This window comes from Musa acuminata, chromosome BXJ1-6 (genome assembly GCF_036884655.1).
Source record: "Musa acuminata AAA Group cultivar baxijiao chromosome BXJ1-6, Cavendish_Baxijiao_AAA, whole genome shotgun sequence".
Taxonomy (NCBI): domain Eukaryota; kingdom Viridiplantae; phylum Streptophyta; class Magnoliopsida; order Zingiberales; family Musaceae; genus Musa; species Musa acuminata.
The window spans coordinates 37,715,310-37,733,987 of NC_088332.1; the positions used below are offsets into that span (position 1 = coordinate 37,715,310).

Below are 18,678 nucleotides of genomic sequence, written 5' to 3' on the forward strand. Positions count from 1 at the left end.
ATATGTATTAATTTGGATCCACATTCATAAATTTCATATTATGATGCGACATACAAGAGATAGCTTCTTTGGATAAGGATAATAGTTTGCTTGGACATTATTTATTTTTCGTATGTTTGGGAACATTGCTTGACAATTTTAGATAGAAAATGTAAGATATACTTATTTTACTTCTGTTGCATATATACTCTTATGAAATCAAATAATGGGTGATGGCAAAACGAGACTGATCATGGATGGTCAATTATTGACTTTTAATGTAGTTTATGAAAGGCTATATATCCTTTCTATGCATTAACTTCACATAAACAATATTTTTATTTTATTTGTATTAAGTGAATCTTAGTAATCAAAGAGATTGATCATTTAAAAAAAAAATAAATATTCTTTTTTTTATCTTTTTTTTATTTATGGATATTATTTTACCTAAGAATTTTAAATTTTTTAGGCCTAACTTAAATGTAATGATATTGATGCAAATATTCTTGGCTTATCATTAGCTAAAATCAATGTATTTTTTTATTTTTTTTCATATGTATATGCATACAAATTAATTATATATTTACCTTTTTTAGGTATTGAATTGAAAATATTTCTTTTTTATTAGTAGGAGGAGGAGCATACCAAGACAAACAAAACTTCGTTTAGTTGTTAGTCCTATCGACGAGAAAATGTAATATATTCTTTTTTTTTTTCCTTAGACCACTTGTTTAATACCATATAATTAATTCTTACATAAAAGCATTTTCATCTCAAAGTTTTTTGGTGTGGGTTAAATTATGGAGAGGTGCATTTGTAATTTTATTTTAATTTTATGGGGTGTTTATGCACATTGATCATTTATTAATTTATATCACAGTGGACATTACCATTCACATTATGCTAACCTTTAATTCTTCATAAAAACGTTTTTATCTCAAAGTTTTTTGGCATGGGTTAAATTATGGAGAGGTGCATTTGTAATTTTACTTTAATTATACGAATTTATCGGGGATGTTTTATACACATTGATCATTTATCACTTTATATGGTATTACCATTGACATTATGCTAACCTTTAATTGTTACATTAAAAACATTTTCATCTCGAAGTTTTTTGACGTGGGTTAAATTATGGAGAGGTGCATTTATAATTTTGTTTTAATTATACGAATTTATCGGGGATGTTTTATGCACATTGATCATTTATTACTTTATATCACAATGGACAGTTTTTGATATCATAATAACATTTAAAATAAATCTTGTTATGCATATAGACATTTTAAAGGGAAAAAAAAGATATTTGCATTTTGTTAATTTTAATGCGGCATTTATGCAATGAAAAAGGAACCTTTTGCTACGATTATATTTATTAAAGTCCATGCATTTAGATAATAGATCGACCATAGAAGCATATTAATGGTTCTTCTTAAGAGATAGAAAAGAAAGAAATGCTAAATTAAATAGTTGCTATCATCACTATACATGGGATGAAGTTTGCAAGACTAATTTGTCAGATATGTTGAATGTTAGGTGTGCATTACCATCAATCTCTATGACATTTCTTGAGCTCCTTCGTTAATTAAGCAAGAATAAGGAGAAAGAGAAATGTAGCATCAACATTAAGCTTGAGCATGGATATTGCCAAGTCATACACAACATAAATAGAATGTATGTAATTGCCATGATCACTATCGATCATCAAAACAAGATCTAAAGAGTGACACTCCTACTGACTTTAATCAATTCTTTCTTTTTACCTTTTTTTTCTTTCTCCAATAGGACAATAACTACATCAATGCATGGATTTTTAGTGTCTACATCCAATAAATTTACAATTAAATATATCTATAATAGCAAAATAAAATAAAGAAGAAATATGTTTTAACAAGGTCTATAGATCTTGTAGTTAAATAGGATGGGGCAATTAGTAGTTTTAGTATAAGTAGATGTAGGAGATGTGGAAAGATTATAATGATAATATCTACAAATGAAAATCTAAACATTATTGATTTAATTAAGGATATTGTCTTATACAAAACTTAATAATGAAAAAAGTATTCATTATTGTTGTTTGATCCAATAAATTAGATTGAATTAGGTTTATTCTATACTAATTTCTTTTATTTTTGCAGCAGTGTAGTAGTTTAATTTTAGTGGCTTCACAATGCCACTCACATCAAAAGCCATAGCCCATGGGGACAAAATGGAAGTAGAAAGCATAAATGTCTTTTCTTTCAAATCAAAATGCAGCTCTGAAAGTGACATTGCTCCAACCAAGCCATCATTGGCAATTGAAATAATATGAGGTCCCAAAGAGACAAAGACATAATTGAATTATAATCATTAATTTAGTTTGGAAACTAGTACTTGCTCTCTCCACTAATTTAAAGAGTTGTAGACATATGCCATTCACCAAAGTCCAACAAAAAAATTAATCACAATAATTGCATGGAGCATTGAGATCCTTATTTCAAACATGAAATTATATTACTGATGTTGGTTTAGCTTTTAATTAGCTTGGTTCTTCTTTTCCATTCCTTCTCAAGTCTCCACCACTTCCATCATCCTAAACTAATGGAATTGTTTGCCACCAACTAAACAAGAGATCTCATGTAAGGATGTGTTGGCTTTTCAGTAAACCTAAACTAGCTTCATGCAAGTGCTTTCTGATTACTTAATTATCATGCTTTCTTTCAGAACATGTAGGTGTCATCTCAGGTGACATAGAAGAAATAGATTGGAGTGGCATTGATAACATGAACTGTGAAAGCAAGAATAATAGTCTCAAAAGTAAGATGAGATTGTTATGAATGAAAGTCTTTACTTTTGAGTGTATTTATTATTCTCCTCTACTATTCTTCGTTAAAGTTCATTAATTTTCCACCAAAATTTCCAACTACCACATTAGCTTTTGAATGGATCTCTCATCTGTACTTGATTCGAATGCAAAGTCCAACATTGCTTTCTTCCTTTCGTTCTTTCATCTCAAGCGGATGGAATAGTTTGCATGTGGAAGTCCAACTGGATGAACTTTGTCACCACGATCCAGGAAGCATGAAAGGAGAATGATGCAGTGGATGGTGCTTTTATATCCACAAAACCAGAGAATGGTAGTGGGGTTTATGCCATCACCTTGCAGAGAATGAAATATGCACAAGAGATATCCTGTTGCCATTCCTTAGAAGCCAAGATTTGTAAATAGCTACATTCTTTCTTTATTGTTCGTGTCATCATGGTTGTCATCACAATGATCATTCTCCCTGGTGATGACTGCCACTTCATCATGGCAGATACAACCTTCAATCAATGCAGTATCTAATAGTTTCAGTATCAGGTGTGCATGGGATGAAATCCACAGAAAAGAAAGACCTGCGAGATTGTGTAAAGCTTTTTGATTCACAGATGATGATGCCATGGGAAGCTAAATTTTGGATAAACTTCAGATCTATGACTAATTGGGTAAACTTAGAATGTTGCAGATCTCCTACTGTCTATGATTGATGAATTGCAATCACTGAGAGTGCCTCCTGCCATGACCAAGCTAATAAATCTGTGCACCTATCTTTGATCATTAGCAGCTTCTTCTATAACCAACTTCTATCATCTGTTGGGTTACAAAATATTTTTGGATTCTTGGAGCCTAAGTATTCCAAGGAATCCCAGTATGGAAATGATTTTGCTGGGAAGGAAAGAAACCTTATGAATTAGAGTTTTAATTTTCATAAATATATCATATATCATTAGGTGTTAATAAGAGTAAGATATGAGGAAATATTTTGAGCACTCCTAAAATTCTTTCTAGTGCATATAGGGAGATTATGAGAAAATATTTTTTTCTAATTTTATCTATAGATATGGACAATAAATATTAAACTATATAAATCTTTCTCTTAGAAAGAATAAAATCTGATTGGAAGTAAAATAAAAGAACTTTGCGTTCACTGCACACTATTCAAATTCTGACTTGACTCATAAGCTTTGGTTGACTTAGTATGACACCCACCATATAAAGTGTTTGGTAGTGTTGTATGATTATTTGAGATCGTAAGTCCCTTATATTTGAGATTTATAAAAATATTATATTCTTAGTTAAGTTTAAAGTATTTAAAATTTTATTTATAGTTTTTGTTAAGATTTTTTTTTTATATCTTACTCTATCTCGACCACTAACATTAATCATTTTGTTTCTTCTAACTATTACATTTATATGTTTTTTATACCGTACTATTCTAGACATTCTTTCTCATTTTCCTAATGACTTTATATTATCCATCTCAATATTCTTATCTCGACAATAACATAAATTATTTTTTTATTATTTTTTAATTGCCCAACATATTATTTTTTAAGTAATTACCCAAAGTTCCATACGACCATTACGATTTCAATAAATTAAACCATCACCTTAACTGGATATACAAGAAACAAACAAGGAAAAAAAACAATGACTAATTCTATAATTGACTCAATCTCGATCTTCATAATTTTTTGGTATGTCCCTACAAGATTATCATCTTGATTCAGATAGCAAGTTAAAAATACCATTGCTGCACTGCTGCATATTATTTGTTGTAGGCTAAATATGTTTAATATTGTCTTCGTTAACTGTAGGATAAATTATTTATTACTGCAGTATAATTTGTAGGGTAAAAATACACCACTATATTTATCGCAAGGTAAAATAATCTATAGTACTTCAGTTATTCTTTGAAGTGTTATTTATCTACCACTACCGTTTTATGACTACAGTAATGTGAATTTTTTACTTTAGGCGGTATAACCACATACATATGCCATCCCGATGGCACCTCTTTTCATTTTTACCATAGATATAGATGATGCTACGATTAGACACCTAACTATAACTCGTCGACGGAGATATATCTTGTTGTAGTACGACCAATTTGATCTTTGAGAAGACTCCTCTTTTTATTTATACGGTGAAATCGGATCTTTTTTCTTGGTTTATTAGGAAAATCATATAAGTGATTTTTTTTTAAGTCAAGAATTATTCTTGACAATATTTGATACCTTCTAATTGATCAAATAAGTGAGAACTATTTGTAATTTCATTTTACCAAACGCTCGGATTTTTATTCTTTTTCTATTTATGTAACTTAAACAAGATATGTTAATACCAAATATCGAGCTATAAGAAATTGCAGCACTCAAATCAATCAAATAAACAATCAAAATAATGAGATAAAAAATCACAGATCACAAAATAACAATTTACTTGAAAAATCCTTTTTGTTGTACAAGAAAAATCATAATGGCAGATTAGATATTTTCCACTAATCAGGGTCAATGAAATTATACACAATCCTCTTAAATCAGTTAGAGGATATCAAATATTATTAGGAATAATTTTTAGTAAATAAAATAATTACTTAAATTTTTTACCTATCCTTTTCATATTACTTGGATGGGATCAATCAAGAAAGTCTATGGCCCGAGTGCCTATTGCACCAATCAAGACAACTTAGTTAATAAAGATTTGATAGTTTATTGTAAAATCTTAAGTTTGAATTTCGCCTTCATCATTTATCTTTTATTTTAAAAAATATATCATCAATAAACTAATGAAAAAAATTAAATCTTACCAATGGATTGATCTTTTTAATATAAACTTCTCCGAGTTTCATTTTATAGAGTATGATGGAAGAGTAAGGTATCAAAAATCAAGCTTTAATCAATCATCCAATCATCTATAATTTTATTATCTATTGATAAAAGCTTTTTCATATTTATTTTTTACATAGATTTATTAAAATAATTTCACCAAAGTTATGATTAGGATTAGGGTTCTTGTAAAACTTGATTGAAGGCTTGGCCCCAATACTCAATGCTCCTATGTTCATGTTTCACTAGTCTTGGCCCCAGTTGCACATCATAATGACTCACAAATCTCCTACACAAAGTTCCAGTTCTTATATGTTAAGTTGACAACCCACAAGTTCAACCCTTAGTGGACTTTAATAGCCCATAACCCACTTCTCCATTAATCTAACCCTGGATCCAATAGGAGGGTATGGTGACTATGAAAATAGGAAGAAAAACTATAACAATGAGACAAAAAATTACAGTAACTTGAGTCAAAAAATAGAAGAAAAAGATGAAAAAATAAGAGAAGGAAAAGGAAGAAGATAAGGACAACACAGAGATAAGAACAACGCAGAGAGACTTTTCTCAATCATCCAAGCAATGTTATCATCTTATCAAATCCTTATGGAGAGTTTGGATATTATGCACAGTGACGTAATCCTTGTATCTCAATTATTCTCTTGAGATTGTTGTTTGGGTTTTATGCAAAATACTCTGAGATTTGTATATTCATTATTCTTATAGTGGATTATCTTTTGTTTGCCCTGTGATTTTTACCCAGGATTTTCTATGTAAATCCTAATATTCTATTTGATTGTGATTTTCATTTAATTTCATTATATGTTACAATCTACTTATATTTGTTCGTATACCAAATTTCTTCTTTTGTTTTTCCTCTCATTGTAAGAGGGTCTTGCCATGGTTGGGGGGCTCTTTTCGCGAAGAAGAACAAGCCTGAAGCAAGGTCAGCTTGTTGTGTCAGTCCTATGTATCTTTACCATCACTGTCATAAACGAACCCCTCGGATCCTGCGTGCACTTGCACCCTTTACTCTGTGTCGCCAACTTGCTCACCCATATGGCATTTATATCCCTGAGATCGTGTGGCAGGAGCTTCTCCTTTTCCTTCTCTGCTACCAACGCAACAAATGGCATGATAAGAAGGAGCATGATGATTAGTGGATGAGTTAGATGATGCGTTTGATGAGCTCCGGCCTCTTCCATCACGAGAATCCCAGCTCCTGTAGTCACGAGCTTCCAATTCCCAACTCCACCACGGCATTGGCGCACTACCATTCCAATTGCATGCACTGTTGGCCTTCCCGGATTAATGCACAAGCCATTGTTGATGGTCACACGATGCTGATGGCAGTGTCGGTGGAATGAGGTACACTGCCGTTTCTGAAATAGCTTCATCGGCTCTACTGTTGAGCGGCAGATCCTCCGTCCCTGTTCGACGTCAGCCAAGGGAAAAGCCGAGCTCTGAGATCCTACCTATTCCCAAAGATATCATCCAAATGACGAAAGGGAAAGGCACGGGTCTCCCCTCCTCGGATTGCGCGAGTAGGAAGAGAGATGGAAAGCCCTACCTTTCCATAGCCTGTCACCCTCTGATCTCCGTACCTGTTTGCCTCCTGCAGTCACTGCAGCAAATTCCAAATGATAGAAAAATGGAAGAGCATTTTAGGAGGCAAAGGTTGACATGAATAGGTGGAGAACAGACAGTGCTCCTACTAATGATCCGAGTCTTCTTAAACGTGTGTAAGAAGATGGGTAGAAGAGAGGAGACAAAGACCTCTGTTCTCGGAGGAGAAAGCTGCATGCCTGCACTGCTGCTGTGGCCGCCCAGTAGTAGTCAGAGCATCATCTTTATCAAGCCTGACAGGAACTTTATTTATCTGCAAGCTCCCATGATGCATGGGGTCTAACACTGTTGCTCATTGTGTAGCAGTCTGCTCCTACCTTTGATTCCTCCCACCGTTGGGAGTTCGCCGAGGGGAAATATAGTGGTCAAAAAGCAGCAGTGAAACTATAGCTTAGGCAGTAGATTCTAGTTGAATCACATCAAGTGGAAGGGTAATGAATTGCAAGTGGAATAAGTTTATGGCAGCTTGATCTGTATGAGAGTGCACTCCCACCATGGCTCTTGTTTTTGTATAGAGTCAGTTGGAATCAGATGGCTTTCCTTTCTCCTTGATATTTTATGTCTGCACTCCTTTCTCTTCTTAGCCACTCACCTCACACTCTCTTCCTAGTCTGTGTTTACACTTTCTTTTATTAAGATCCTTCAGCTTCTGCTGCTTCCCGTGCTTTACTCTCTCTCTCTCTCTCTCTCCCGCACCCCTCCCTTCCCAAAAGAAATCTCCATGAAGAGTCTCTGTTCATATCACCTGTCTCAAGCTAATTGTAGAGCCACTTGATGAACAGTTTGCGATCGATCTCCCACTTGATGGCACTCACAAGCATCAAGCAAACCTCCCTCTACCTATTAATCCCCATGCATGCATGAAGCCGTTTAGTAGGGGGCTTGCTCTTTCCCTCCGCCGCAGGAAAACTAGCACGACCACAAGACACCCACCTTCCTCGTATCCATTTCCCTCGCCATCTCCAAAGGTCACTGTTCCTCCGTTACCCCCCAAAAGAAGGATATGGCTGATGGTCTGCAAAGCTCGGGTGGTTGCAAGAGCACCTCGACAGTGCGGCCACCGGAGAAAAGCCTCAAGTGCCCGCGGTGTGACTCTTCGAACACCAAATTCTGCTACTACAACAACTACAGCCTGTCCCAACCGCGGCACTTCTGCAGGACCTGTCGAAGGTACTGGACCAAAGGCGGCGCACTCCGGAACGTGCCCGTGGGTGGCGGCTGCCGCAAGAACAATAAGTCCAAGTCTCCGGCGTCGTCCTTCCTTCCGTTGGATTCCTTCTCCGGAATTCCTGAAATAGGCAGTAGCCTCAAATTCCTCGATGGAGTGCCCACGTCGACGGCCATGGATTTCCACATAGGTCTGCCCCCTGTCTCAAGGCTCCAGTACGCTCCAACTGCACCAGGGGTCTTCAGCAGCAACCAGTTCATCACCTTCAGGGACATATCACACAGTGCAACATTCTCTTCTGCTGCCACGCCTGCTGTGGGTGCGTATAATGAAATCGGCGGTAATTCATCCTCTGCTGCTAACAGCGGTAACATTGTTTCATCCGTCGAATCCCTGAGCTCCATCAACAATGACCTCCATTGGAAGCTTCAGCAGCAGAGGCTGGACATGCTCCTTGGAGGAGAAGCCCATAAAGAGAGTCGCATATACGGTCCGGACCAGCAGAAGCTTAACTCTTCTAAAGTAGCAGAGAGACCTACAGATGATGTTTGTGAGGGCAGTGGATCATCAAATGCTTACGTTAGTACATGGTTCCTGGAGAGCTCTTACGCCATGCCTCCTTCAACCAGTATAATTAACAGCAGCACCAACAGTAGTACCAAAAGCAACTGCAACATCAACGCAAGCTATTGGGATGGAATCCCAGCATGGAATGACATGCCACAGTTCACCACAATGCCATAGAAACAAAAAAGGCCAGAAATATTACGTCTCTGAGGTCATGGGTAATCGTTTGCAGTCAAGCAATTAGAGAGCTCAGAAGGTTACAACTATTTTTTGCTGTCTTCTTCTGACAAACATTCTAAGCTTCTACTTTCCTTCCTTGTTCCATTTCGATAGCTATGATTAGGTCAAGATATATATATAGCTGAAGTTGATGTGTTGTCAGCTGCTGCTTTTTCCTACAAATCTCTCTCTCTCTCTCTCTCTCTCTCTCTCTCTCTCTCTCTGCAGGGTTTTAGTTCTCGTAGTACAATAATAATATCCACCTTAGCTGGTAGGTCTTCTATTTTGATTTGTCATAGGTTTAGCCTGACACCAAAAACTCTCGTGTCTATCAATAGAGCTTAAGTGATATCTGATACAAGATCAAAATAATGTATGGAATAACATTCTAATATTTTTTTATATATTTTTAATTAATTTATAATTTAAAGATTAATCATATATTTAAATAATTAATTTGATTAGGTAATTTGAGTGTATAATTGAGAGAAATCCTTTTCTCAAAATTTATATAAATATGTATCACCTCAATGAATAAAATTCTTCCTCTTCACGATAATTATTTTTCTATTCTACATGGGATCACAGTCCTCTTGTTTCAAGTGAGAAAGACTTTTCTTCCTCCCTCCTCTTATCCCTTCCCCATCAGCCGACCAAAGATGCCTACTCTATTTTATTCCACAGCAACTATTGAAGCCATTCCCCTTTCCCAATTATTATCTTTCCTTAGATCGGACACCCCCCTCCCTGAAGCAGGAGTTGATCTTTGCTCCTCCTCGATTGTTGCTCCCAAAGCCCTTCCCAATTACTACTCTTGGACCCTCCCCACAACCCATTCTTAGAGCTAAAGCTGGAGCCAGAGCCCTCCTCGATCGCTGCAATCTCCCCTTCATGATCTATGCAACAAATCTGCTCCATCACCTCGATAATTTGATCAGTCCTCTGGTGGCACTGATCTAATCTGTCGCCTTTGGCGATCGTTCCCCTCTCCATTGGTGATAGATTGGTTATCCACCTAGCTGATCTGACCAGTCCTCCAACAATCTACAACAAATCATTCCCCTCTCTAGCGGTCTGATCTGATCAATCCTTCATTCTTTTCCAGCAAAGACTCCTTCACTCGTCTACAATTTGCATTGAGACTCCTTGCTGATATGCTGCCTCGTTGCTACACCGACTATTCTTCCTCCTCCCTAGATCAATAGTATTAGCCATCATTGCAACACAAGCACTGCTTCCTCCTGACTACCTTCCGTCAGCTTCTTCAGTAGCATCATCTTTTCCTGTGATCCACCACAAGCCATCGGTGACATTGCATAATGTGCCATCTCTGACGTGCCAAACTTTGCTATTGTCCACTACTCTAGCATGCCATCTCCTTCGTCGACATTGCATAATGTCTTCTCCCTCTTCTAGATCTAATACTCCGATGATTATTCCCCTGGGGAACAATATTTGCTCTCTACCTATTTGACTCACCTTTATTAATGTAATAATTTTAATTTCCTTCAAACTCTCCAAAGGCGGTAACTATATATCTTAGTAAGCTCAGTTTGAATATGATTTGCAGGACTATGTTGATAGCTCCCTCAATTATCCATCCGAAAATATTGAAGTACCAAAAGAATCAACCCTAATGATAAATCATAACCACAAAATATGGTTACATCGAGATCATCTTATTCTATAAGTCATTCAAGCCTTAGTTATTGGCACATAGCACTACTAATCTCTTCATACAACATTGTAGTAAAAATATAATCCAAGTTACAAATCACCTTCACGAATCACTCTCACGCTCGCATGCTAAGTCTTTATTCTACCTGGATGAAAATAACCAAAATGAAAAGTACTATTGCTGATTATATATAAAATCTAAAAGTTATTATAGATGATTTAGCTTTAATAGGTCATCTCTTGAGTGATGAAGAAGTCATTGTTCATACTCTCAATGGCCTAGGAGATGAAAATAAAAAACTAACGGTAGCAATTTAGGCATGTGGCTCACTGATATCATTTGAAAAACTATATGACATAGATGAATATAAGTCATAGTCCAAGTTACAAATCACCTTTGAGAATCACTCTCTTGTATGTTAAGTATTTAATATACTTTGATAAAAATAACCCAAGAGGAAATTATTATTACTGATTATATGTAAAATTTAAAAGTTATTATAGATGACCTAGCTTTAATAGGTCATCCCCTGAGTAATGAAGAATTCATTATTCATACTCTTAATGGCATAGGAGATGAATATAAAGAACTAGCTGCAACAATATAGGCACTTCTCATTATATCACCTCTTGTCATACTAAATTGACCTCAAGTAAATATCATGACTACTCCAACTACTAATCTAATCAATTGGATTATTGATTCTAGCACTTCTCATTATATCACCTCTCATTTATATAATTTATCTATTTACAACTATGGAGGCAATGAAGACGTCATCATTGGTGAAGGTAACAGAATCTCTATTACTCATATTGGTTCTACAACACTTTAATTCACATACGAATACTTTCACACTTAATGATATTTTATATACACCTTATATTAGAAGAAATCTCATCTTTATTTCTTAATTCTGTAAACAAAATAATATCTTTATTGAATTTTTTTTTACTTGTTTCTTGTAAAGGATCTTTTTACATTTGAGTATACGAGCATTATTGGTCCGAGACCAAAATAAAGATAATATCTATGAATGACCGTAAGCTTCACAAATCACCCAAACAATTACTCTTTCTTCAGTTGTTGCTCTAATAGACGTGTGGTATCGTCGCTTTAGTTATTCATTATATTTCATTCAACAATAGTTGATTTCTCGTTATTCCCTTCCAACCTTCAAATCAAGTAGAATTGAAACTTATTATGATACTTGCTTTAGTAATAAAAGTCATAGACTACCTTTTAAAATATCTTCTATATCCTCTTCAAACCACTTGAAATTATTTACGTTGATGTCTAGGGCCTTACTATCACAGACTTAGTTAGTTTTGCCTAAGTCGTGCGGTACCCTTACGTGTCCATCCGCAAAGGTCAGCCTCCCCGAAACCTCCCATGGTCCCTTAGGACCTACAAAAGAGAAAACAGGTTAGAAAAAGCGCCTCACTCGGGATCTACAAGCAAATATTTTCGAAAACACTTCATAGCCAATGCAAATTATAAACAGACTTTATAAGCTCTGAACGGTTGCACAACAAAGGGTCAAAATGATCCACTACAGACCAAATTCTCTCACAAGTGTCCACATGACATAACATTTATTTACAAGTATAAACTGACCACCAAACCCAACTAAAATGAGGTTGTTAAGCCTTCGACCGTCCATCTATATGTTGTGCAAAGCATGAATGAACCAAAAGACACGGACATACATAATTATTACATCAAATATCTTGTTTAGAATTTTGTCCATGACATTCTCTTCCACTTATTCCTTCGATGTCCTCGTCGAAGCCTTTGCCAACACTACAACTCCTCGCCTTCGCTGAGTCTTCAATCTTTTGCTTCTGCTGCAATGTGCCTCTTGGCTTCTAGTTGCACTCTGTTGCTATTGTTGAGTAGTCAAACTTTTGATTCACCATACTACTTCAACTCGCCAATGATTCTAACTCTAGTGTGGGGTTGGCTGAGTTGTGCTGATCCTTGTTGATTCCTACGGATCCATCAGATGAAGGAAAAGACCATCCTTATTATGCGCCTGTCTCTCAAATGTCTTATGCTGCTTGAACTAGGTGGGTGCTTGTTGGAGCTTTAACGAGCATCACCTTGCAAACTTCTGAAGTTTTAGGTCTTTCCTCCACCAAATTTGTCCATCGACTCTTCTTTCACTTAGTTGTCACTTCCAAGTATATTTGCATCACTTCCGCTTTCGATTGTCATTTTGTTAGAAAATGAAGAGGATAATCTACTCTTAGTAGCACTGATCACTATTGGTATGGATTTGACAACTATTATCTTCCATTATCCTTAAAGAGTCTTTGAACTTGTGCAGAGCTCCTTTGCTGGATAGATAAGAGAATTGGGGTACTCGGTTTCGCCCATTCTCTTAAGAGTTGAGAAGGCAATGGTTACTTGACTTCGCCCGCCTCCTCAAGGGTTATACTACATGCATCGAGCTGGTTACTGACATTCACCTGCTCTTTGCTCACACTTCTGAAGCACTCGAAGTGTTTGCACTCATTGCATTAAGTTAGCTACTGTGATTCACCTTCTCAATGTCATCGAACTTCTAGAATGCAGGAAGTTTTTACCCCAACTTGGAGTAAGTATCTAATAGTTTTGGTCACCTCTGGGATTGTACCGTCTTCTCCATCAACCCTGTCGCCTACTCCACTGAGTAGCAAAAGTACATCATCGCGTATTGCCTACTTCGTTCTTTGGTTGTGCACTTTTGGATGACTCAAAGTCCTTTACTTTCGGCTATCTTGATGAGAAGCTCGTTGACACCGATCTTACAAAGTTCCTTGGCCTCTACCCTTCAGCCTTGTCTTAGTACTTGGAGTTTGCCTCTGCATGCTCCACCTACTCGGCCTCTTTCACGACCAAGCTCTCTCCCTCTATGAGAGTAAGGGATTGATGACTTCACGGAAGTCCCGCCTCTGCGGTACCATGGCACTACCATGCCCATGGCCCTACTATCCGTCACCTCGCATCTGTATCTCTTTTCTTTACGATCAGTAGATGTCTCTGTGGCACTCCTCCGAGTCTACCTCCATTCTAACCGATGCTTGGTTTTGGGTAGCTAAGTCCCTCTGGACTCATTGTTGCTTCCTTGCCCCTTTCGATCCCCTGCTTCAATACCTCTGTGTTCTCCAAGCAGCTCTCTTTGGTCGATGGAAAGATAGAATACAACTCCAATGTATGGCCTCTGCCATTGTTGTAGGGTTTGCACCGATTCTATTCTCCTTAGCTTCCTTGGTAGCAATATTCGCTTATTCGACCTTTTCCTTTGACTTGTTGGGCTCCCTTAAGCGAATATGGGTTTTGGAGCAGTCCAACTCTCTAACTGCTTTGATCATATCTCTGCATGATCGAGTCTCTACCATGGGACTCACTAGTACTTGCATTCGAACTTTTTCCTTGGTGGTACATAGCCCCCATATGCTGATAACCAAGGCTTTCATCCGATGTAAAATTTGATGCACGCACGGAAGACCCACATCTATGATACCATGACCTTCACTCCTTGAATCCATAGCGCTTCTTGTCATCGTGTTGTTCACCAAAGTGGAACTCCTAATAGTTCCTGATCATACCTCCGTATGATAGAGTCCCTCACGGGACTTTAATTTGTGTGTACCATATTGTCATGAACTATTCCACCATAATCTATTGTACCATGTCACCTCCTAGTGACATCTCCATTACATTCTGATCATTATGGGATGAACTCAGATTGTGATCCCTCCATGTGTGGCCTCTGCCAACATATCGTAGGGCCTCTTTCACTTTTGATTGTGTTCGCTCATTTGGCAATCAGCCTTCATCCACCCACTCTTGGGTCACACCTAGATGAAGCACCGCTCTAGGATAGTCCGTCGCCTAGTAGCTCTCAAAGTCCACCGACTTTGTTAGAAATGGTGTACCATTGTTTGGATCTTGGGCCTCTGCCCCTACCAACACAATCTCCGCTGCGCACCGCTTCCTTCATGGCAACTTGAATGGCAACACCGTAGCATATTCTTCAAGAGTACCCACCTCTGCATCCTCTTACCCCATTCCAAAGCCTTATGAACTTAACTTCGCCTTCGTAAGTTGAGTCGCCTTAGTTTCTCTATCAAATGCTTCTCCGAAATAAGGTGCATATGCTCAAATACTCCCTTAGTCTTTGGCACAATGCAAGATAAGTCTGCTCCATTAGAATGAAAGACCAATGGAATGACATGATCCTGCTCTTGCCTCTGCAAGAGTTCATGTCCTTGACCTCTGTCCATGGAAAGCTTTGTGCCTCCGCTCCGTGTTCCATCTTCCATGCTGGCTCCCTTCATGCAGCTTGGGTGCTTCGTTAAGTTATACCCAAGTTGCTCCACTCCTTGTTTTGCATTGAGTTGATGATAGTCCTCACGCCCACCATTCCATAGGTCAGCCCTCCATGGAGTCCAATCTCTATATCGACTCCAAGTGTGTCTTCATTTGTGTTGCTTTGGATCGCTCCCCCACTTAATCTTATAATGCATCCACCAATGCATTTTCTCAAGCGAGATCATATGGCGACTCCTCGCCACTCGCTCGGTCCATTGAGCTTCGTAGAGTTGTTATTTTTGAGGTTCTACTCCTCAACATGTGCAGTCTGTTGCACATGATTCTCCCTCTAGAGAGCCGGGACTTATCCCTCCTGGATATCTATCCCATTGGAGCAACATCTCTCTTCGTTTCCTTCTCTCTAAAAGTTTCGGAGACTACCATCCCCTTGGACTACAACGATTTGCTAAACAAACTATGCATTGTTCTGCCTTCTGTAAAAACACTTGCTAGATTGTAACTCCATGTCAATACAGCCCCCGCTACACCACTCAAGGTCTAGCAACATACTGAACTCGCTGCACACTTCATCTCCTATGGACGTATCCTTCTCATGCCGAAGAGAAAGTTTCAATGCTCCATGGCGCCGAGTTTCGATCGCCTTGAGATAGTCGCGAACATTCCATCGTCTACATACAAGCCCATGCATGAGTACTAAATTCTTCGAGTTAGCAATTCCCCTCACCTCTGTGAGCTTTGCACAACTCTTTTGGTCGCTGAGCAACCCATTCCACCTTACATGGTCTCATCCTTTACCAAGTGCCTCGCTCGCCTTGAGCATCATCAAGTATTGTTATCAACGTCGAGCCGTAGCTTAAACTCAGCCATCCCGACCTTTGTGCACTACGCATTCTTCCAAGCTTGCTTGTTCTTGTGGTGTCTCTTACGTGAAAGATTGGTCATTCCTCTGAATACCAATCTCAAATGTCCGCTCCTCTGAGCGACTTTTTTTCCCTACATCTCTATGCCTGTTTTCCCCCAAACGGTCACGCGTGCTGGCTGCACTCAACGCAGCCCCGCTAGGTCCCATACGTTTACATGCCAAGTGTTTTTATGAGTGTTTATTCCGCTCTGATACCATCTGTCACGGACTTAGCTAGTTTTGCCTAAGTCGTGCGGCACCCTTGCGTGTCCGTCCGTAAAGGTCAGCCTCCCTAAAACCTCTCATGGTCCATTAGGACCTACAAAAGAGAAAACGGGTTAGAGAAAGCGCCTCACTCGGGATCTACAAGCAAATATTTTCGAAAACACTTCATAGCCAATGCAAATTATAAACAGACTTTACAAGCTCTAAACGGTTGCACAACAAATGATCAAAATAGTCTACTATAAATTAAATTCTCTCACATGTGTCCACATGACACAACATTTATTTACAAGCCTAAAACGATCACCAAACCCAACTAAAATTAGGTTATTAAGCCTTCGACCGTCCCTCTACATGCTGTGCAAAGCATGAACGAACCAAAAGATACGGACATACACAAGTATTATATCAAACATCACGTTTAGAATTTTATCCGTGATATTTCCCCAATCTCTTCTTTTGATAATTTTAGATTTCATATAATTTTCATAGATTGCTTCAAAAAATATATATGACTATATCCTCTCAAACATAAATCTGATGTCATTAAGATCTTTACTAATTTTAGATTGGTGGTCCAAAAAAATATTTTTAATCTACCATTAAAATAATTTATCTTGATGGAGGAGGTGAATATCAAGCTCTAACAACTTACCTCTCATCCTGTGGTATGTAACATCTCAAGTCACCACTATACATATCTCAATTAGTTAGTTTTGTCAAACAAAAATATCGACATATTATTGAAATTAATCTCACGCTTTTATACTAAGCCTCTATGCCACTAACCTTTTGGTCAGTAGCATTTCAAGCTGTAGTATATCTCATTAATTACATGCTCACCCCAATCCTATAACATTAATCATCATTTAAAAAATTATTTTATAAAATCTCAAACCTTCAAAAACTCAAAGTATTTTGTTATTTATATTATCCCTAGCTACGTCTCTATACTTCACACAAATTAACACTAAGATCTAAGCATTGCATTTTCATTGGGTATTCTCTTGAACATAATACTCTCTAGTGCTATGGGTCTCAAACTCAAAAAATATTTGTATCACATCATGTTATGTTTGTTAAGACCACTTTTCCCTATCAAAATCTTGCTCCTTCAGCAATGCGAGCAACTACAATAATAATATATCACTGGGTCATATGAGTACACCTTAAACCCCTTCAAACACATCTCTCACCACATTAACCAATAGCTCTCCTCTATACATATAATCCTTTATCACTCCAATTCAGTAGCACCTCACCCTCTTTGCAACTTTTTTACTAACTCACCCTATAATACCTACCTGATGAAGCAATACCCTCAACATAACAAATAATGTCTTTGTCCTCCCCTCGACCAAGTGACACTGAAGTACATCAGCCTAACTAGGTACATGTCTCTATACTAATTCTCATACCTCCAACATAACCTAATAATACCATCGAGCATAAACGTCACATGACCATGTGCTCTAAATATGTTATCTTCAAATCATGCCAAATCCTTAACCTTCATACTACTATAAGCTCTCCACCTAAGTTTACTGAACCTACAACTATCACTCAAGCTCAAAAATATCTATACTAGCATAAAGTTATGTGTGAAGAATATGATACCTTACTAATACTATATGGACCCTTGTACTATTTCACCGCATACAAAATATCATTAAGTGTAAGTGGATCTTTCAAACTAAACAAAATCCAGATGGATCTATTATCAGATAAATAAAATATGTCTAGTAGCCAAAGGGTTTTACTAATGGCCACATATTGATTTCATATAAACATTCAATCCAATTGTTAAATAGATGACAATCCAACTTATCTTAAGTTTGGCTATCACTCAAGGCTAACATATATGCCAACTAGATGTTAATAATGATTTTTTACAGGAGACCATAATTGAAGATGTCTTTATATAGTAATCTTCTAATTTCATTCGCTTTCAACATTTAAGCCATATTTGTAAACTATGGAAAGCTATTTATGGACTTCGCTAAACTCTAGAGCTTGGTTTACCGAAGTTAGCTCAATTCTGACGTTAGTCAACTTTGTCAACTCCAAATCTAATACTTCTTTATTTTTATGATAATAAAAAAAAAGTATTATATATTTACTAATTTATGTAGATAACATTATCATCATGGGTGTTGGTGAACAAATGTGCCGTGGCTGGTGAGTCAGCATGGCTCGTTCCACGGGTCGATGTCGAGAGTCTTCTGCTAGCTGAGTTGGATGCCGAGGTAGGCCGGGCCCTCGCGACAGGGTGTTGATCAACGTTTCTCGGTCTATGCGTCGTCTGCGTTGAGTAGCGTCTCTCCGTTCCCGGGCTGGTTGGCAGCCCGCCTTCGTTCACTAGATGGT

At 37.5% G+C, this 18,678-nt stretch overlaps 1 protein-coding gene across 1 annotated transcript; it reads left to right on the forward strand.

Moving 5' to 3' along the window:
• The first annotated feature begins 8,001 nt into the window (after nt 1–8,001).
• Nucleotides 8,002–9,306, forward strand: LOC135677807 (dof zinc finger protein DOF5.7-like). Its single transcript, XM_065190215.1, has one exon. It carries the CDS (start codon nt 8,237–8,239, stop codon nt 9,143–9,145), a length of 909 nt encoding a protein of 302 aa, XP_065046287.1. The 5' UTR covers nt 8,002–8,236; the 3' UTR covers nt 9,146–9,306.
• The last annotated feature ends 9,372 nt before the right edge of the window (nt 9,307–18,678 follow it).

Bases quoted from the DNA above. Each gene is read 5' to 3' on its own strand.
- LOC135677807 (XM_065190215.1), top strand. From the start codon at position 8,237: ATGGCTGATGGTCTGCAAAGCTCGGGTGGTTGCAAGAGCACCTCGACA.